Source organism: Gekko japonicus, unplaced genomic scaffold (genome assembly GCF_001447785.1).
Source record: "Gekko japonicus isolate JY-2015 unplaced genomic scaffold, Gekko_japonicus_V1.1 scaffold6598, whole genome shotgun sequence".
NCBI classification, from domain to species: Eukaryota; Metazoa; Chordata; class Lepidosauria; order Squamata; family Gekkonidae; genus Gekko; species Gekko japonicus.
The window spans coordinates 4,354-26,838 of NW_015169365.1; the positions used below are offsets into that span (position 1 = coordinate 4,354).

General features: G+C 41.4%; 2 protein-coding genes across 2 annotated transcripts in view; one reads left to right on the forward strand and one right to left on the reverse strand.

The window, feature by feature from the left end:
* Nucleotides 1–11,022, forward strand: part of LOC107115050 (vomeronasal type-2 receptor 26-like) — a gene marked incomplete at its 5' end in the record, with an annotated part of 13,671 nt that extends 2,649 nt beyond the window's left edge. The window contains 2 exons of the mRNA XM_015416654.1: nt 2,472–2,598; nt 10,124–11,022. Of these exons, the coding sequence (XP_015272140.1) occupies nt 2,472–2,598; nt 10,124–11,022 (1,026 nt within the window). The remainder of the gene's footprint in view (nt 1–2,471; nt 2,599–10,123) is intronic.
* A 4,465-nt stretch (nt 11,023–15,487) lies between these two features.
* LOC107115051 (olfactory receptor 14I1-like) lies at nt 15,488–16,453 on the reverse strand. The gene has a single exon (XM_015416655.1). It carries the CDS (start codon nt 16,451–16,453, stop codon nt 15,488–15,490), a length of 966 nt encoding a protein of 321 aa, XP_015272141.1.
* Nucleotides 16,454–22,485: the final 6,032 nt, after the last annotated feature.

Sequence of the window (22,485 nt, forward strand, 5' to 3'; positions counted from 1 at the left end):
CCTCATGCTCCCTGAAATCAGTGGGGCTGCCAGATACAGAGTGGGACATATCTAACAAGTCCCCAAGAGTCTTCTCCATGCACCTAACTGACTGTCTCTGCTTCTCCAGGCCACCTTGGCCTCAAGGGAGCAAATTTGTTCCCTAAGAACCAGGAGCTCCTTGCACCGAGCACACACCTTAGTCTTCTGTACAGTGGGCAGATAGTCATACATGTGACACTCCATGCAAAACACTGGATAGCCCCCAACCCCCTGCTGGCATTCTGGCTTCATAATTGCTTTTAAAATAATTAAATATAATCCCCCTTTTAAACCCTTTGTATTTATGTGCTTCCCCTTGTTGAAGTCTACTTACCTTACTGAGAACACAAGGAGTCTAGGGCCTTGGCTTTCTGGCTCTTCCTGGGCTTCTTACAGAGCCCCTAGTCTAAGAGTCCCTAGGCTAAGAGCCACACACAAAGAACCCTTTAGATCATGCCTCTGGCAAGGTGCTGCCTTAAATAGAGGCCTTCCCTAGGAAAGGGCGGGGCAGCAGCTATTCAAATTCACTCAGGCACTCAATTTACAATCAAACAACTACCCTTTCTCACCCTATCTCAAGCAGCCAAGACTCTGCAACAACTCTAATCCCTTACACACACTCCCAAACACAGTCCTCCCACACAATACCCTCAGCTAAATCCCCTCAGCTGAAAGCAAGTAAAAAAAAAAAAACCTCACCCATCTAGCAGCTCTGTCTCCTGCTCCTTCTCAGAGCTCAGCTAGGTCAGCCTGAGTGAAGAGAAATATTTTGACCTGGCACCTGAAAGAAAGCAACACAGGTGCCAGGATAGATTCAAGGGGAAGTTCATCCCACAAACAAGGTGCCACTACTTTAAACGCTGATTGCCATCTCTCTAACTTCTGGAGGCAGTGGCACAGTCAGCAGGGCCCTTATCCACTGAAACAATAGAAACCAGAAAGCCAGAACAAAAAGGAAATCACAGACACAGACTTACCTGGGGCATTTTGTGGCTGCAGGGGGAGATGCTGAGTCAAGGAAAAGCTGCCCCCTTCTGAAGGGGTGTGGAAGTCCAGCAGCCTTCTTGCAATGCCAACCAATTGCTAGTGACATGGAATGTTTTGAGAGACAGGTGCTGGAGCAGACATGAGAAAGGAGGCTTCAGTCTGGTCCATTTCTCCCCTTCTTAAGGCCTTGCTGCCTGGGCCCAGATGCTCCCCACCCTTCCTCTTTCCTTCCCTGGGTTCCACGTTGTTTTGTGTTGTTATTTACTTGTTTCTTGTCACAGCTTTATGGTGGTTTCAGTCACTAACCTGGATCCATTTTAGGGGACGCTGCACCTGTGTGCTGCTTCCCCTGAGTGGGGACCCACTTAAGGGGTCTTGGGGATTGAGCCCTGCAGCAGCATGCCTGGCTCAGGCACAGTGGCCTGGCTCCTCTCCTAGTTGGTAAGGGGTCTAAGCTGAAGCTTGTGCCCATGTGGCTCCACTGGTTTGTCATACCAGGTTACCCCCAGCATTCAAGTTGGGGAGGGGTTCCATCAACCAATAGATGTGAGTCACCCCGTGTCTGGATTCATGCCTTGTGCAGCCCCAATGCTGTAATCAACAAAGATGTGGCCTGTTCCACTCAAGTTGCTTCTCAGTGTACTTCTGTGTTACCTTTTCCTCTCTCAGCTGCCTCTCCCTTCCCTTAAGACCTCAGTATTGTGTTGCAACTAAGCTTTGTAAAGTGCATCCTGATCTTTCTGAAATCCTCCAACAGATCATTCCATAGTTTGGGGTTCTTTACTTTAATATCCCAGGACTGGGCAGGGATTGTCCTCATTCATCTACAGGTGGGGATGGACAGAAGGAGCTGCTGGGGAAACCAGAGTTATCATATGGGTTTGTAAAGGAAAAGATGGCCCTTGAATCATGACAGCCCCAGATTGTGAAGGCCTTTAAAGGTTCAAATTAGAACCTTGAAGTGAATGCAGAAATCCATTGGCAATTAACATAACAATTTCATAATAGGAGTAAGAAGTTATGTGAAGATGCTAAAGCTGTATACATTGCAAACCCCCAAGAAAACTAAGCATGACTGAGCTTTAGTGGCTGCTATCAATGCTAAAACAAGATTTATTTTTTCTTTAATGGGCCACTTTTCCCAGTCTGGTGACAATTGAGTAGAAATTGCCAATATGGGAGTCTCTGCTTCTCCTGCATAAGATTCCACAAGGATTTTTGTTGGGTTAAAAAGAAGGTCAGGTATCATTTGAAGGCTTTGCCAGGGATGGGGGATGGAGTGAGAGATGAATCAGGCAGAAAGTCAGTAGGATCGAAAATATTGTCTCAGCATGTTAAATACCACCATAGCAGTGTGGGATAAAATCATAGCAGAATGTCTTCTGTATCACGCCAATTAATGTTAAGGATTTTACACTCATTTCTTTGAAGATGTTAACTCTCCTTTCTCATGAATGCATTAGACACAGCCTCTTTCAGTATGTACCGAGAGTTGCTATCCTGGTTACAGAAAGAAAATGAAGGAGGGGGAGCCATTTTGTTGCTATGATTGCACTCCATGTCCAGAAGGGAAGATATCTGACCGGAGGGGTAAGACCTACATGTTTACACAGGAGTAAAATGGCAGAAAGAAAATAGATTGTCTGTCAAAGAAACACAATTAAATATGCATACTTCAGATGTGACTTGCTGCAGGATTTTAAAAATGATCATTTAGTTAATGACAGTTGGGCTTGTGATTATACTACACAGGCATTCTTTAGCATATACTACAGAAATTAAACAACAGAGATTATAGTTTGTCTAACAAACCTGAGACAGGCCTGGTTGGCAGTAATCATGTCTTCCAACAACAGAAAACCACATCTAGGATCTGCTCAAAGCAGCTAACCTAAAAGAAATACCGTCACGAATGTGTTCTTTAAAATGGTACAGATTTAGTATGGTACAGCAATTCAGTAAAAACAGATATATCAACAGTAAAAAGAACCTATCAACATTTGGATATAGCAGTCAGAAAGCCAGGATTATCATAATATAATTCTCTTGGCGTATTGGCCATTTTCCAGCTCTCCCATTGGCTGTGCAGTGCGCTCCATCAGCCATTGGCCTGTCAACCACCACTCAAGAGTACTTGCATGCCACTGGCTGTGTGCTGGGTCTGCTCCTCTTCCCCACCCACTCACACTTCAGCCACTGTTCCCTGTCAGAATAACTGCCAAATGGCTGTCTCTCCTGATGAAGACACTTCTCCTCCTTGGCTCCTGTGGGCCTATTCCCTCAGTGGCTGTGGTTGGGCAACCAAGCTTGGTTCTGTCAGTAAAAAGACAAAGGAAGGAAACCCTTTCCAGGCCTTTGTGAGGAACTCATTGGGGCCAGTCCTGACTAGGGTTGCAAGTTCCAGGTTGGGAAATTCCTGAATATTCTGTGTCTAAGGAAGCCAGTAGAAGGAACCCGGAGTCTGGGGAAGGGAGAGGCCTCAGCTGAATAGAATGCCATAGAGGCTACCCTCCAAAGCAGTTATTTTCTCCAGGGGGAGAGAGGAATCTGTTGTCTGGAGTTCAGTTGTGATACCTGACTATCTTCAGGCTCCACCTGGAGGTTGGCTACCCTAGGTGTAGTGATCAGTGCTTCAGGGCAGGGTCTGCCTGCTGTGGAAGCTGAGTGGGTGATTTTGGACCAGTCACAGACTTTCAGCATAACCTACCTCATAGGTTTATTGTGCAAGTCAAAAGGGGGAGAGGATAATGATGTAAGCTGCTTTGGTCCCCATTGAAGAGAAAGACTATGTTTCCTCCCGGGGAATCAATGTTGCCAATCTCCAGGTGAGAGCTGGAGATTACTCAGAATTACAACTGCTCCCAACTTCCAGTTTCGCCGACTTCCATGGCGGATGCACTCCTTCAGTGCTCAGAAAGGAATGGACCATGATGTGGCAGACGGGGCTCCTAGCCTGGGGTGCTGGAGTTTGCCTCTCCCAAGGCTGCGGCCAAGGAATTGAGGCACCTCCAAGCTCTGATAGGTTCCCTCGCAGTCAGGGTTTCAGAGTACAGTAGAGGCTGCAGGTGGGGAGGCAGATGGAAAGCTGAAGAGTGAGAGGGGAATAAAGGTACGTTGATGATTGGCTGGGAAGGAGATAAGGTTCCCAACTCCAGGTTGGGAAATTCCTGGAGATTCGAGGGGTGGAGTCTGGAGAGGGTGGGGTTTGAGGATGGGTGGGACCTCTGACAGGTACAATGGCATAGACTCCCCCCTCCAAACCAGCCATTTCCTCCTTGGGAACCATTATTGCCAATTTCCAGGTGAGGGGTGGAGATCACTCAGAATTACAACTGCTTTCCAGGAGGGAGTAAGTAAATGTGTAAGGACATCTAGTGAAAAACAATAACAGTCATTCACTTATCACTGGAGAAAATGCCGCTTCTCAGCCAGGCCATTGTTACATGAATGCTATCCAGTTATACATAAGAGGAATATAGACAAGAATTCGTATCTTAAATTTAACTCATTTCATCCAATGAAATTGGATGTATAATTGGATGTGTAAAATGGAATGAACTGAGTTGATTAATATAAGAATGTTTATATAATTTTTGTTTTGTTTTTTTCTCTTTCTTTGTTTGTTGAGGTTTTCTCCTTCTGAAATTGTGGGATTAATGTGTTGTTAGTTTACAGATTATAGTGGTGAGTGTGAGAGGTTGTAAATTAAAGGGTGGTGGTGGAGATTGCAAAATGAAAAATGAAGGTAATTAAGTGGTATGGAAGAGGGTTTAGTTAATCTTAAGCAAAGGTTGGAATTAATAATTAGGCAGGTGATAGTAAATTTGGGGGAATGTATGTTGTATAGAAAAATGATCCAGTATAGTGGTATAATATACTAGACATTACTGTATGGAAAAATCTATTGTATATTGGAGTAAGTAGGAATTTTTTTCAGGATTTGTTTCAAGAGAACAATGTTGATTATGAGGATTTAAAAATTATTACTAATGGAAGTATGTACTCAATAATTACTCTATTTAGTGATTAACTAGAAGAAAAATGTAATTATGCTTGCTTGACTTGTTGCTGTTGAGAAGATTTTTGTTGTATAGGGTGTTAACTGGATGGATTGTTTATTTAAGATATGTTATAGGTTTGTGCATTATAGTGAAAACTCAATAAAATATTTATATAAAAATAAAATTTATGTGGTGAAGTGTTCTAGGGCAATAAATTCTAGAATCCTTGAACACTTTTCAAGAATTAAAAAAACATAATTTTGATGCACCATTGACCCAGCATTGGCACGAAAAAGGATATGCCCCTGAAAGTTTAAGGTACTGTGTTATTTATCAATATAAACCACATAAATATAATATTGAGGATATTGAGCGTATTTTATTACAAAAAGAAGCATGGTTTATACATAAACTTCATTCTCTTGCACCAACTGGTCTTAATGCAAGTTTGGATTTCTCTGCATTTATATAACTGGGTAGCATTCATATAGTACTGGTTTAAGAGAGCTCAAAAAACTGTTGCACACTTAATTAGAAACACCTGTTTGGTGAGACTTATTGTGAGCATGCCCGTCAGGGCTGTGAAAACCAAAACGCCTAACTGAGAGACTGACGCTGTGCCGAAGTTGGGAGCTTTCAGCAATGTAAATTGAGCTTGTAGGTGTGGGTAAGCAAACTAAAACTATCTAGTGTACAGAATTTCTTACCATTCTTTGCGGAATAATTGTATTTTGTGTGACTTTGCTGATGATGTTTGACTGATTGCTTTGTATTGTATGTTTTCTGATAGCTTCAATAATAGTCCAGTCTTGAGAAAGGATTACCAAAAAGTTGTGTAGCCAGTACATCTTCGACTGTTTTGTTTGGATTTTGGACTATAAATACTTCAACCAGCAACAGTTGTGTGTTGATATTTTGTTTGAAATAAAAGGAGTTGGATGACCGAACTGGGAGTGTTTCCCTTCCAGGAAGGAGGGCAGAAATCAGCTGAAGTCAGAGGGGCAGATAACAGTAGATTGATGGTTAGCTGGGATGGAGATCCAGGTTGGGAAATTCCTAGGGATTTTAGGGGTGAAGCCTGGAAAGGGTTGGGTTTGAGGAGGGGTTGGACCTCAGATAGGTACAATGGAGGAGGAGGAGATTGGATTTATACCCTGCCCTTCAGTACCCAAAGGAGTCTCAGAGCAGCTTACAAACTCTTTAACCGTGTGAGGTAGGTGGGGCTGAGAGAGCTCTCACGGAAACTGCTCTTTTTCAAGAACAGCTGTGCCAGAACTATGGCTTGCCCAAGGTCATCCAGCAGCTGCATGTGGAGGAGTGGGGAATCAAACCCAGTTCTCCCAGATTAGAGTCCACACACTTAACTACTACACCAAACCACTACACCATAGACTCCACCCTCCAAACCAGCCATTTCATCTTGGGTAACAATTGTTGCCACTCTCCAGGTGAGGGCTGGAGATCACTCAAAATTACAACTGCTCTTCAGGTAGCAGAGATCAGTTGCTCTGGAGAAAATGGTGGACTCTGTGTCATTATACCCTGCTGAGGTCGCCACAGCAAATTGACACTGTATGCCCAAGGCCAGGGCACTCTCCCAGAGCCTCTTTCTAGCCCCTTGTATTTATTTCCACAACAGGCCTTATTCCTAGTGAATCTATAGAAATATAAAATCAGGCCATCAAAATATCACAAGCTCAGAATCAGTTTACATGATCAGTAAAGTAACAATGAATAGAGGATAAAAACAAAGTAAAAATCTAGGTGAATGAGTATTAGGGTTACCAGATGGCATGGTGTTGGGGGCAGGAGAATTTGGAGCAGAGAGTGGGGAAAACAGCACCATGTGACTCTGTGATGTTACTTTGAGGCGAGTACCAGGAAGTGATGTCACACCATCATGCAATGTAATTACCACCCTGCAGTTTTGCTTGAATGAGTGAGGGTAGGGATCAAGGTAGCCTGGTGAGCAACCTGGTAAGACTCACAAGGGCACTGAATGTAATGCTAGGAATAAAGATCTTACCTGGACTGTAGGGGAGAATGAATATTAATGAGTACTGTCAATAGAAACATTATTTGGTAAGGAATATGCAAGTTTCTCTATGACTCATTGCTGCAGTAACAAACACCTTTGATGACTACACGATCATTTAGAACCACTGGATTCGGGTTCAGAAGCACCTTAGAGACCAACAAGATTTGGCGAGGTATAAGACAAAAATGGCTACCCTCTAAAAACACACTATCATTGATGGTCCTACCTTATTTAGATGACTGTTCACATGCTTCAAGAAGTTCAGAACATGATAATCCAGTCTTTCAGAAATATAGATTTCAAGACTCATTAAGATAGGGCTCTGTGTTCTGAGGTGGGGTCCCGCAGCATTCTAATTACTGACATAGAATATGATATAGAGGAAGTTGCATGGTGGTATTATAAGCGGGTAATATAAGGAAATAAGAAAAAGATGAGGGTATAAACAAGATTGGGATTAAGTTATAAACAGGCGATATGTCACCTCAATGGTTGTTGTTGTTGTTTTTAGTTTCAAAAGGAGTATAACATATTTGGAAAGAATATCCGTATGAAATTGTAACATATACTCAATAAAAATATTAATTAAAAAAAGAAGAAGTTCAGAACATGATAATCCAGTCTTTCAGAAATATAGATTTCCAGACTCATTAAGATAGAGCTCTGTGTTCTGAGGTGGGGTCCCGCAGCATTCTAATTACTGACATTGATGTGTAACAGCTATGATTGGTATTTATACCCTAAAAATATTTAGTATGTCATGAATGTTAATTCTCAGCATTAGTCTCTGCTATGTTTCTGCCTAGAGCTGACTGTCCAATCTAAACAGAAAATAGTTATCTATTTGAGAAGTATTGCATTAATTAGTAGCATTTATACATACATGCTACTAATAACACAATACTCACATAGACAAATGTTCTGTATTTATACTAGAGGATCAGTATATGTATGACATGTTAGTGATATTCAAATCCACATCATTTTATTTTCTCAGACATGAATGACTATTAAAAATGTGCAGATATACAATATCCAAACAAAAAACACAATTTATGTATTCCCAAGGATATCAGCTTCTAGTCCTATGAAAAACCTTTGAGGGTCATCTTTTGCCCTTTTTTGCTCTTTCCTTCTCTTTGATTACAGCTCTGATACTAGGGATTTTTTTGAAGCACCACAACATTCCCATGAAAATATTCTTTAGTCTGAGCAGAGAACAGTTCTCTATCTGCTATATACGGCTTCTTAATTTATTAGTTCTAAAAAGATTACTAAAATATAGCTAGACCCCATGTGAAAGGCTGCAAAAAGCTATCACAAATGCATACAATTTTGCAGCTAAAAGAGTGACAGGTCTGCTATTATCTTTTAATAAATGAGGTAATGTCTCCATATGATCTATATTTTAGAGCAAAGGAGGAATTAAAAGATTTCTAGGCTCAGAAAAGTAATTATATTCAAAGGGCATGTGATACAGTTTGTCTTACACTACCGGCAACACAGTTTCATATTCTACCCTGGCAAAGACACTTAAGACTTGTGAAAGTCTAGATGGTAAGGTATTAAGGTATGCCAACATGAAGGCATCCCTGTAGTGTGGAACAGTCAAATATGAGCAGTAATCATGAAGCTCTCCAGGTGGAAGTATACCAGAATACCCGCAAATTGAGTAAAAGGAATGTATTGTGCTCTCGTGTGGTGTACATGTGATTTCCGCCAAAAACCCCCCAACAATCTTGGATTGTTGATAGTTAACTATCAGGCTTTCTTCCGGACAAAAAGAGACAATATATCCTTCCACCATGAAATACTGGTTTTGTAGAGTTCTGAAGGAATTAAATCTGCACTGTGATTTAATTCCCATTCTTAATTTGAGAAATCAGAACACTAATTTCAGCTGGTCAAACAGGGGGTCACTCTGGTAGTTCAGCTAGGTTCCTGTTACTCTGATAATCATAATTACTACAAGAACAGGTGAAGCAAAGTGTTCCTCCCAGGTATGTGAGGAGATACGAGATGAAAGTGGGCTCCAACTGTAAAGCAGAGCTAGCCAGCTTCTATAGTGCACTCAGATTTCTATTATTTCTGGCAACTCTGATTAGCTTTTGCCAATTAGTGAGGCAAGTGTCTTCTTTTCTCTTGCATATAGCTTATCTATATCCTTTTTTTCAAAAAAAAAGCTTGAAGTGTAATTGCAGAGCTACAATGCCTACATTCTGAAAGTGCCTGATAGCAAACTTTTTTAGAGACACTGAAGATTAAACCAGCTATTTTTAATAAGTATCAGTGCCTTATCTCAATAGATCTGTACATATTACACAGGCAACAACTGGGAGTAGAGAACAGTTACCTCTGCAGTATATTGGTAAAATATTCAACACACTTGAGATGTATAGTATATTTGTTGTATTCAAACTACATCCAATATATCCTTCCACCATGAAATACTGGTTTTGTAGAGTTCTGAAGGAATTAAATCTGTACTGTGATTTAATTCCCATTCTTAATTTGAGAAATCAGAACACTAATTTCAGCTGGTCAAACAGGGGGTCACTCTGGTAGTTCAGCTAGGTTCCTGTTACTCTGATAATCATAATTACTACAAGAACAGGTGAAGCAAAGTGTTCCTCCCAGGTATGTGAGGAGATACGAGATGAAAGTGGGCTCCAACTGTAAAGCAGAGCTAGCCAGCTTCTATAGTGCACTCAGATTTCTATTATTTCTGGCAACTCTGATTAGCTTTTGCCAATTAGTGAGGCAAGCGTCTTCTTTTCTCTTGCATATAGCTTATCTATATCTTTTTTTCAAAAAAAAAAAGCTTGAAGTGTAATTGCAGAGCTACAATGCCTACATTCTGAAAGTGCCTGATAGCAAACTTTTTTAGAGACACTGAAGATTAAACCAGCTATTTTTAATAAGTATCAGTGCCTTATCTCAATAGATCTGTACATAGTACACAGGCAACAACTGGGAGTAGAGAACAGTTACCTCTGCAGTATATTGGTAAAATATTGAACACACTTGAGATGTATAGTATATTTGTTGTATTCAAACTACATCCCTTCCTTTTCAGACATGAATGACTGTAAAAAGTGTGCAGAGGAATACTATCCAAATGCAAATCACAGTGTATGCATTCCCAAGGATATCAGCTTCTTGTCCTATGAAGAACCCTTGGGCATCATTTCAGCCATTTTTGCCTTTTTCTTTGGTTTGATTACAGCTCTGATACTAGGAATTTTTCTGAAGAACCATGACACTCCTATAGTGAAAGCTAACAATCGGATCCTCACCTATACTCTCCTCATCTCTCTCTTGTTCTGCTTTCTCTGTGCATTGCTATTCATTGGCCGACCCAAGAAGGTGATATGTCTTCGACAAACTGCTTTTGGCATGATCTTCTCTGTGGCTGTTTCTTGTGTCCTGGCAAAGACACTTATTGTGATTTTGGCTTTTATAGCCACCAAACCAGGGAGAAAATTGAGGAAGTGGGCAGGGAACAGATTGGCCCACTCCATTGTTCTTTTCTGCTCTCTTATTCAAGCAATCATCTGTGCTGTGTGGCTGGCAGATTCTCCACCATTCCCAGATGTTGACATGCATGCAACACCTAAAGAAATTATACTGGAATGTAATGAGGGGTCTGTTACTATGTTTTATTGTGTCTTGGGCTATATGGGTTTCTTGGCAGTGATCAGTTTTACTGTGGCTTTTCTTGCCAGAAAGTTACCTGATAGTTTCAATGAAGCCAAGTTTATCACATTCAGCATGCTGGTCTTTTGCAGTGTTTGGGTAACCTTTGTTCCAACCTACCTAAGTACCAAGGGGAAATATATGGTGGCTGTGGAGATTTTCTCTATCTTAGCCTCCAGTACTGGGCTGCTAGGTTGCATATTTTTCCCTAAATGTTTCATTATTGTGTTGAGGCCTGAACTGAACAATAGGAAACATCTAATGATCAGAAAGGTTTAAACAATTTTAGATGCTTTTTCCTTTGCTGTACTGTGCAATCTAGAGTTTGCATGTGTAGGCAGGTTTGCCAAGAAGAGGGACTGGGGGGACAAAATTCCAGTGGCCCAAGTCAGCTGGAGGGGCTCTGAAGCCAGCATCATGCTACATTCAGAATACATATCAATTTATTCTACTTCTAGTGCAGTTCAACACTGCAGCCACTACAGGTGCAGGGAAGGCAGAGCACAGTAAACAGCAGTAGCTCTTACTCTCTGCTGGCTCTGCCGTTTTGCAAACTTTACTACAAGGAGGCAAACACTTGCATATCCTGCTAAACCCATCAACCAAGCCAGCATTGGAGCAAGGCAAGACTAGGCAGCATTTCTCATGGCTGGACCAGTCATTGCTATGCAACTTCCTAACAAGTTTGTTGTTTCCAATAGTCTGTTTCCCTCTTCCTTGCCTTCCTTCCAGTTCTATAGTTTTGTTTGCTCAGCCAGATCTTGAAAAGAAGTAGCCCTATCATTTTTTTGTGGAAAATAAAACATTTCCCCATGATCTAGTAAAAAGATGCTTCCCCCCCCCCCACTATTACAAGCATGGTAATGGAATGTTATTCTGTTTTAGTGGATACACATGTGTAATAGAAATTACAACTGTTTATCTCCCCTTTAATTAGATTGAATTAAATTTTGAAAACTGTTTAGCTAGTGGGTTGTTGTTATTACTGTATTGGTGGGACATCCAGTACCCTTGATAAATGCTACTTTGCTCTTGGAGACTTTAAGCTTCAAGTTATATGAAAAATGACACAACCTTTTTTGAAAATATGCCAGCAAAATCAATCCCAGTGTTCCTAATACTTCTATCCAGCACAACTACACAATAAATTTTCCCCTGCTTTTGAGCTAGCTAGGTACAAGGGTAATTTTTTAAAAAAACTGATTTACTTCGTAAAGTAGAGGAGGCAGCACCGGCTTAGTAATGCTACAGAGTTGCCTGTTTGAAGATTGTGACTGGTTGGCCATCTGAAAATCATTGTAACTTTTTTGAAAATATCATGGAACTTTTGAAAATTGATTGAAAATACAAAATTGATTCCTGATAAAAATGAATGAAAACTTTAATTGTATACATGTATTTCTGAAGAAGACGATTGAAATGAAGCTCATTTCTGGAATCTTCGGTAGAACTTGATGAGAACTTCATTGTTGAACATCATTTGAATGTATTGTCATTTTGCACATTACACGTTTAGAATTGTATTGTATTGTGTACTGTTACATATAAGTATACTATGCATTATTTAACAAAATAGACATATTGTCATCTCTAGTGTCTACCATTCACAGTTTCTATTCTGGTTATTATTACTTACTATGAGGTCTTTTCATTTTTTGGTTGATAACTTTCACATATGCATGTGTTTTGTCCCATTACTGGATCTCCTGCAGCATTGCAGGGCATTAAAATAGCTGTCCAAACCAACACTTGCCATCCACTCCTGAATTCTTTCACAATCCGCTTCCATCCTTGTTTTAAAACAATTGTTTTGGATTCTAAATGTAATAAGCTGTCTTTATGGTCTAGCTGGGTTGTTGATGGTTTGATTATGCTAATTATTTTATGCTGTTTTATCATTTGGCCATGTTTTACATTATGAATCATTGCAGGGGTGGGGGGAAGCAGGTGCTTTCACTGAGTCACAACCCCTTCAAGAAATGTGTCCAGAGCAGAAAACATAGAGAGCAATTTTAATGCTCGGGTTCCAATCTTAAGGAAGCAGTTCTAAGAAGTAGGGTGCCAGTCATAGGAGGTGTGCATTTTTTTCAGAAACAATTTCTGAAACAAATCATCCTGTTTTGAAGTATCAGAAGGTCCCCTGAATGAGCAAATCCCTCCAAATCATTTCAAACTGAAACAAACACATCATACCTGTGGATGAAATAAGACCAAATATATCTAAGCAAAATTTATGAGTATCACATTATTACAGTTCTTTAATTTTGCCACCATGCACCCAAAAGAAAGATCCCACCACAGTTTTGGAGTTAGGCTTAGGTTGATTAAAGTCTTATGCTGAAGAGAAGTAGTAGAAGAAGAAGAGGAGGAGGAAGAGATTTGATTTATATCCCACCCTTCACTTGAAATCTCAGAGCGGCTTACAAACTACTTTCCCTTCCTCTCCCCACAACAGACACCCTTTGAGGAAGGTGGGGCTGAGAGAGCTCTTTTGAGTACTGCCCTTTCAAAAACAGTTCTTGTCAGAACTATGGCTTACCCAAGGTCATCCAGCAGCTGCAAGTGCAGGAGTGGGGAATCAAATCCAGTTCTCCCAGATTAGAGTCCACACACTTAACCACTGTATCTTACAAACATTTTTATGGACCTTCCTTAAGTCTCCCAAGATTTTTACCAATGGCTGGGCAGATCATAGTGGTTCCAAGCTTGCCTTGGTATTATCATCACAATTTGCTTTTCTTTGCTGACACATTAGCCTGTGCAGAGAAATGTCCATCAACACCCTTCCCCTGTACACAGCATGTAATTTGAAGGGAAGATCTTGAATCCTGAGAGTGCCATAACAGGTATGTAGACTGGGCAGTCCACAGTGACTGGATCCTTTATAATCTCTCCATCTATCGATGCCTCAAGAAGAGGGTCAAACAATTAAAATGTCAGAATGGTAGGAGAGCTTTTTGTCTTCTCTCATTTGTACATAAATACTGGGATTCCATGTTGAAGCGTTGGGAAGGAACCCAGACATACATACCTAATTGTGGTTGGATTTATTATTGAATGGTGAAAACAACACTAATTCCTAAGATTTAGACAACAATTTCAAAATCTACCTCAGATCCTCTAGATCAGACCTAGAGAGTTGGAGGCCTAAAAAACCCAAAACATCCAAGGTAAAGAATCTATGGATTTTAGTTTGTGTATGCCAATTAGGAAAGAAAACATTTAAAACTGGTAAAAACATTACATTTCTGATATTAAGGCTGCTGTCAGATTACAGCCTTGACGGGGTGTGGCCATGCCTCTATTTTATCTGGTGTTATTTGTTTTGGAGAGGTTTGTCCAAACATGCTATCCTTAATCCACCTCACCATGTGCTTACTCCATGGTTGTCCATTCAGATTACAGCTGTGCGGTAACCACGGAGTGGGCGGTCGGCTGGCATCCTTTTTAGGAATTGTCTTTCATGCATGCAGAAGCACTTCTTCGAAGCACCACTCCTTTTTGACAGCTCCACAATCCCTCCACCAAGTACTGCAGCCCCTCTCAGCCTCCTTTGCTTTTCCTCTCTTCCTTGGAATACATGGGGGGAAAGTGTAAGCATCTTTACATGCAGATTTACATGACAGTAGCTGCATTGACTTCAGTACATTTATTCTTGTTTCAGTCATTGGATGTTCTCAAACACCAACTCTGAAGCGGAAAATCCCTTTTCTGCTAACACAGTTTGCATGGGGGAAAGTGGGACGGAAGATAGGGTTGCCAGCTCCAGGCACGGAAACTCCTGGAGATTTAGGAATGGAGCCCGAGGACAACAGGGACCTCAGTGGGGTACAGTATCACAGAGTCCATGTTCCAAAGCATTCATTTTCTCCTGGGGAACTGATCTCTGTAGTCTGATTAACATCTACCCCCCACTTTAGCCAAAGTCCATGGCCAGAAAGCCCTGCAAATGTTTGGGACACATATTCAGTCCAATTTTACTCAGAAACAAGGCGGCCTGGATTTTAATTCCCCCCCCAGCTTTACCCAGGTCTCCCTGAATTAGGGATGTTAGCCTCCCCAGGCTCCCGGCTGATATAGGAGCCTAAGGACTATTCCCATGGCTTACCATGGCTGAAACAGGAGAGAGGGGGTTGGGGGAGATTTGTCACTCAAAAACATCTCCCCTGGGGGATCCCAATCCTGACAGAATGTTTGGGTGCAGAAATGTGCAAGTGGTGTTTCACATCCCTGGGGTGAACATCAGTTTATGCGCACATTGCTAATTTAATTTTTTTAAAATTAAATGGCACAAAGACAGAAGCTTGATTTTGCAAGAAAGAGTTCAGATGACGTGAAATGCACAGTGAGACCAGTTAAATCAATAAAGATTAGACTTTCTCCGGTGCTGGGAAAGTTGGGGTGAGAACAGGGTGCCAATGATTGGGAGATACGGATGTCACTGTCTGAATGAGCATTTTAAATCCAGAGTGGAGAAGCAACGACATCAGATCAAACAGCTTGTCTGACAGCAACCTAAAGGTGGCTGTCCCAGGAATTCTTGAGGCAAAGAAACTTTGTAGTGCACAATGTCTACAATTTGTACACAGAACACACACATAATACAAACAAGTTTAGGGTTAGATCAAGGAATAGGTTTTTCTACTCCACACAGCATTTCCTTCCAATGGCAGGAAAGCTGATTTTCAGGGTTGTAAAGGTACAAGGTGAAAACCAATAAACACAATAAACTAGAGAAGACAGTTCAGCCCTGTTTTACTAGAAGAATTTTGCTCGAGCTGCTTTGGGGGAAATGTCCAAGATCAGTGAGCTTCAACAATGCAGTCTTGATTTCTTTGTTTCTCATGCTATAGATGAATGGATTCAGCAATGGAGGTAATATAGCATAAATCAAGGCACAAATTACATTCATCTCAGAAGAAGTGTTACCAGGAGGCCTCACATAGGCAAACATTCCAGTGAAAAGAAGCAGAGACACCACAGTGAGGTGGGGAAGGCAAGTGGAGAGGGCTTTTTTGCGACCCTGCTCAGAAGGCATCCTGAGTACGGCTGCAAAAATCTTCACATAAGTTATAATGATGTAGACAAAACATCCTCCAAATAAGCCATAGCTAAACAGAAGAATTCCAAATTCAATTAGATATAAGTCTGAGCACGAAAGTTTTATTATCTGTGGAACTTCACAGAACAATTGATTGATTATATTGGAACAGAAGGTGATGGCAAAAGTGCCACCGGTGTGTAACATGGCATAAAGGATACCGGAAATCCATGCACTGGCTGCCATCCGAATGCAGGCTCCTTCATTCATAATTGCCTCATATTGCAATGGGTGGCAAATAGCAATATGTCGATCATGTGCCATTACTGTTAGGATGGCAAAATCTGCCCCTCCAAATAGGACGAGGCAGAAAACTTGAGCCACACAGCCTGAATAAGAAATGGACCTGCTATTCATGAGGAAATTGTCCATTGCTTTAGGTAATGTGACAGAAATTGAGCCAAGATCCAGAATGGCCAAGTTCATGAGGAAGAAGTACATGGGCACATGCAGGTGATGATCCAGCACTACAGCTGTGATAATGAGAAGATTGCCAGTGACTGCTACCAAGTATACTGCCAAGAGGACAAAGAAATGTAAGATCTGTAGTTCTCGGATATCTGAAAATTCCAGGAGCAAGAATTCAGACATGGAGGTAAGATTGGGCATTTTGCTTTCAGTATCAAGTTGCAAGTTACCTGTAGGGTTGAGTAGAGGAAATATTTTAGAGAACAATCCTCAGTAGGTCTCCTTGTACTCCTACTCTGGTCTATTCAATGGAGCTTTCTCTCAGCTAAGTGTTCTTCTGACTATATTGTGAACCTACTAATATCAGTGAATGATTATTTAGGATTCCTTGTTTGACCATCTGAGTCCAGTAGATAACCCTGTTTTGAATGAGCAACAAATGGGACAGCATCTCACTGGCTTTCCCAACATCCTCACATTTGTATTCCCAGACCTAAGATTCTAGAGCTTCCATGCACATAGACTCTGGATGTTTGATCGGGAACTATATTGAATATCATAGAAGGCCTATAGATTCATTGAGCTTGTGCACACATCAGTTTTGTAAATCACAGAATGAAAATTGACAAGGAAGCAGTGGACAGTTTCCTGATCCCCTATCCACACTTTAGCTGCACATGTAAAGAAAGGCTTTTGTTGCATAGACTGTTGTTGCACCTCATATGGGTGAGTTACTTGGGAGGCCCCCACCCATGGAATCCTATAACCTTGACAGACTGGACAGGGGAAACTGGTCACTGGGGTCCACCATTGTGTTAAATTAGCCATATTGTACAAGGAAATAATGTACCAAACACAGCCTGGAAAGCCTTGGAGCACTGTTGTCAAGGGCCTGTCCTGCATGCCTAGGAACTAGTTTAACTCTTCCTGGCAGATTTATGTAAATGCTGCATCTGTCTCTCAGAGCATGCAACTGATCAATTTCACAACAATGAATGCAGGCATCCTGAGTTGCTCAGAGAAGCAGGACATCATTCATGTCACCACCAGCCACCCTAGTAATTTGCCCTTTAAAAAAAAATTAACTCAGTCTGATTCTGCAACAGCAGCCTCCCTGGTAGCTCTACCCCAAACTGGATTTCCCCCCAGCTCTAAATTCCATTTCTGATGGTCCTTAGGGTCATTGTTACTAAAAGGACTCTTTAGCCCAACTATTCAGATTCAGGCCCCCTTGGAAGCCAAGAGTGGACTCTGTCTTCCCCAAGGACCATTTCTCAAAGTATCTCAGATACTGTAACCCCACACACCCATTCTAATCAAATGGGGAAAGCATATTTTGTATTCTCCTTTTTGTCTCCTTAGACAGCAAAACCACTCCCTTCAGGAATACTCTGCTATTGAGTTATTAAGTTTTGAATATGCTCCGTCCCTCCACTTTCCTTGCATGCTTCCCATTTTATACTAAATAAAAGTGTGAATGCCCTTTGCCTCTTTCCATTTCTGGGTGACAAACTGCCAAGCTTGACATATGTATTCATAGGCTGAAGTTCAGATATGGACATGGATCTATAAGTACATGGAGGAAGGCTGTGCCCATGTAACCGGGAGCAGTTCCCGAGACACTACAGTGTAGCTTTAATTTTTAAAAAATGATTTGGGTTTAATTAAAAACTTCCTGATAGTACTGTAACAGTTTATAGAAGATTAGGAGGGATATCTTTGGTATTCTGCTGCAGTCATTAAATATCAACTGATCTTCCAATATGAAACTTTATTGAATACCTCGGAGTCCTGTTTGTTTTCCAGCCCTTTCCATCTGGTTCCCTGTCTCCATTGTTGCTGACATTCTGTTGTCAAGTATTAGGTCTTCATTTTCATATCGATGGGACCCTATAGAGAAATAACATTAGTTATAATCCAAGATCTATCAGAGAAAGTCAGATTCAGTTTCTTCTTTACCTATTTACGTCTATGCATCCCTTTGCCCATGTCGTTCCTTAGAGGCTGCCGTGGGGCTTGCTGCAATACGTACTGCATATATACGATATATATATGCTCATTACTGTCAGACCTGGACATCCCAGACCAGCCTGATCTTGTCAGATCTTGGAAGCTAAACAGGGTCAGCTCTGGCTAATATTTGGATGAGAGACCTCTGTGGGATATTAGGATGCTGATGTGGAAGCAGGTAATGACAAATCTCCTCTGAATTGCTCTTGCATTGAAAACTCTATGGGATTCCTGTAACTGAGCTGTGACTTGATGGCAAAAAACCCTGTCAAATAATAATCAAAAAAGCTGTTTGAATTAGACATTCCTTAATTTATGTTCTGTTCTTGTCATCTTGCTCCCAAGAGTTCAATTCACTTAACTGCCAAAGGATGCTGAAGATTTTCCCTCTGCTGTATTAGTTCTTCTGTTTTTGTAACTAACCTAAGTAGATACTTAGCATAGTAATACCAAATGCATCTTAGCCAAATTTATGACTATCGTTACATTAGAATCTTTCATTTTGCTAACACACCCCCTAAAGAAAGATCCTACAATCATTTGGGGTCCGGTTTAGGCTCAGATGGTTAAGACGCTGAACTGCAGACCGGGAGGTCGGTACTTCAGCAGTTTGAGACCCGAGTGCTGCATGAAGGATTGTGCTCCTGTCTCTGGTCCCAGCTCCTGCCAACCTAGCAGTTCGAAAGCAAGAAATTGCAAGTAGATAAATAGGTTCCACTTTGGTGGGAAGGTAAACAGCATTCCGTGCATTTTGGCGTCTAGTCTTGCCAGCCACATGACCACGGAAATGTCTTTGGACAGCGCTGGTTCTTCGGCTTGGAAACAGAGATGAGCACCACATCCCTAGAGTCAGATTCGACTGGCTTTCGAGCATGAGAAACCTTTACCTTAGGTTTATTAAAATATTGTTTGAAGTACACAGAGTTAGGCAAGGTAAATCCTCCTTCCACTTAATCCTTGGTCTTTTAGAGTGCCAAACAAATTGGCTAATTATTTTATCAAGATCCTTAAAGTACTGTAGTTTTCTTTAAATTGGTAAGTTTTGAGTTGGAAACAAAATCTAGAAAGTACACTCACCTTTATTGTAGCAATTTTCCCCATAAATTATAATTTGAGATCTTTCCATTTCAATAGATCTTATTTTATATCCAATATTTAACTTTTTTCCCACTTTGTCCATAGAGGAAATTTCTTGTATTTGGTTTGTTTGACTCTGTGTACAGTTTGTGGTTAATATATTTGTCTTTTTAAAGTTAATTTTAAGGCCTGCCACTTGCCCATATCCTTGTATTATTTTTATCAAATAGGTAATAGATATTTTCAGTTCTTCTAATATGAAAACAAGGTCATCAGCAAAGGCTTGTAATTTAAATTCCTCTCCTCTTATCTTCAGGCCTTTTATCTGTTCCTTTTCTCTTACTAAGTCATTCAGTGTCTCCAGAGTAAAAATAAACAATGGTGATAACAGGCATCCTTGTCTTGTCCATTTTTTAATGTCATTATTTTGTGTGATAGCTAATATGTCTAGTAAATGTTGGAAATGTAAAAAAATGGAAGGCTCATTTTACCACATGTGGTGGACTTGTGAAAAAGCTAAGAACTTTTGGGCTGAGATTCATGCAGAAATGGAGAAAATTACAAAGTGTAAATTTAAAAAAGAACCAGAAATTCTTCTATTGGGACTGAAAATGGAAGAAGTCAACATGGCGAAAAGAACTTTAATGTGGTATATGATTACTGCTGCAAGAATGACATATGCCCAATATTGGAAGCAAGACCAGATACCAGAAGTTAATGACTGGATAAGAAAACTACTTTTTTTGGTAGAAATGGACAAAATGACACGAAAATTAAAAGATATGGAGGCAGAAGATTTATTTGAGGATTGGAAAGATTTAAAAGAGTATTTGGAAAAGAATAGAGATGTGAAAGATACTTTGTTTTGTTTTGATAATTATTGAAAACTGATATGATAAGAATAACTTGACTGTATTTTAAATAACTGTTACCTGTAGGAAAAGGGAGTTTTTTGGGAAAATCAAATATTAAAGTATGAGGCTGGAGGTCGGAGCACTGCTGGAAGCCGGTTGAGGGGGAAAGGGTGGGGGGTAGGATATAGGTTAGGGTTGTAATGGATGAACGTAAATATATGTTAATTTGTCTAAATATATCCTAATAAAATTTTTTTCAAAAAAAAATATTTTGTGTGATAGCTCTGTTTATTATAATTTTAGTGGATTGGGTTTTGTATATCACCCTAATCATTGTGATAAAGCATAAACCACAGTCCCAAGCTTTCAGTTTTTGCAACAAGGATTACCAGTTTACATTGTTGCATGCTTTTTCAGCATCCAGAAATATTAACGCCATTTGTTTCTCAGGGTGCATTTCATAGTATTCTAAAACATTAATAATAGTCTGTGTATTGTTTTTTATTTGTCTCTTTGGCAAAAATCCTGCTTGGTCTCCAGGCCCCTGGACATCCTTGTCTCTCTCCTCTGCACCAGCTCCATTCTTTCCACATCCTGCTTTGTCACTGCATCACACTGACATTACAGTCCACCAGTACCCCAAGATCTAGTTCACACAAGATACCCCTTGTCAAGCCATCCCGAGAGGAACTGCTTGTTTGGGCAATAGTTTCCATGTGTGCAGTGTGGCCAGGAGATCCCAGGACTGACTGACTGACTGTCAGATGGTCTAGCTCCTTGGTGTTACCCAGGGTGCACCACAAGGAGGAGACTCACACCCCAATTTAAAAAACTCAAAATCTAGATAGTGGCATTTAGTGGGACTGCCCAGTCAGTCTGCAAGCATGACTTTACCCATTACACTTCCTTGGTTACATATTTAAATACTGATATCCCTGCAGGGGTTTTGAGGAACAGATTAGTCAAGAGCACAGTACAGTAACCCAAGCAGAATGCTGAAAAAGAACATGCAGGGTGGCAGGCACCTTGTTTCCCCAGGGAGGGCCTCAGAAAGTGAGAGGGAGAGGTCATGCCTGTCCACCCTGATTCTCCTCTCTCAGCAGCAACACATCAGCTATCATTGTCCCATTTGAGGAACCTTAGCCTAAGAGCTGCTGCCCTTCATCATGGGTCCTCCCTCTCCCACCCCGGCTAAGAAAAATACATCAGTTCTTCATGGTACTCCTGTGGGTTCTGCTAATTTCTGTTTGGGATCCTACCATACCCCTTTCATGATCTCCTTTGAAATGAGGACGGCCTCTCTCTTTTTTCTGCTGCTGCTGTTTAAATCAGATTTCGGTTTGGGTTTGGGGATGACTGGTGAGTTAGCCAGAGTACACCTACATTGCTGCACAGCTATAAGTTTCTGTGGAAGTGTTCTGAGGTGGGTGGTCCAATTGATAATAAGAGTAGGGGGATTGGTGGGGCATTTCTCTGCCAATCAAACTGATTAAGGGGCCATGGCTCTCTGGTCTGCAGTTTTAATTTTGGGAAGAGCTTTTCGCCCCAAATTCCCAGGAGAGAGGTTGCAGGCAGAAGCATGGGCTCACCTCAGTCACCCTCAAAATCCAGTTCCAGGAAGCCAAAAAGTGGCAACTTGACCTTCAAGAAGACCGACTGCTCTACTGTCCAGAGATGCAGGTGAGAGTGATGCGGGCTGACAATGTCACCTGCATATGAAAAAACACGCTCACTCTTCATGCTCATCAGAGGGCATGAGAGGAGCTCCTGGGCCATGGTAGAGAGGCCAGAATGCCTCCTTCACAGCCTAATAACTCAGTGGGCAGGTGACCTGTGACTTGTAGGGCTCTGAAAGGTACTCCCTCACTGTCACAGCTGCCATGTCCTCTCTTATGGGCCTACTCCTATAGTTACTCCTGCCATTTACCCATGCTTCCTTGAACGTCTTCATTTTGACATTCAAAACACTGGGCAGAAATCACATTGCGTCAACACCCACCACGGGCCCTCGCAATGCTTTGTGTTAATTAAACAGTTGGATTCCCCTGGTTCACGTCAGTTCTAAGCTGCTTGGCGCTGACCGAGGTGGAATGCTGGCCCGCCCTGTCCTCACAACGGGGAGGGCTGGGTGACACCCGCTGCAGCTGAGGCAATCCACAGGAAGGGCACAGATCATGTCCAGAGTTGCTGCTGTGCCCCCCCATGCAGGGGGTTGGCTTCTCTTCCAGCTGCAGTGTGGGCCATCCCCACTTTGCACCCCAGCCTGACCAGCCCAGCACTCAGAGCCAATTC

Coding starts and splice junctions, on each gene's coding strand:
- LOC107115051 (XM_015416655.1), bottom strand. CDS start 16,453: ATGCCCAATCTTACCTCCATGTCTGAATTCTTGCTCCTGGAATTTTCA.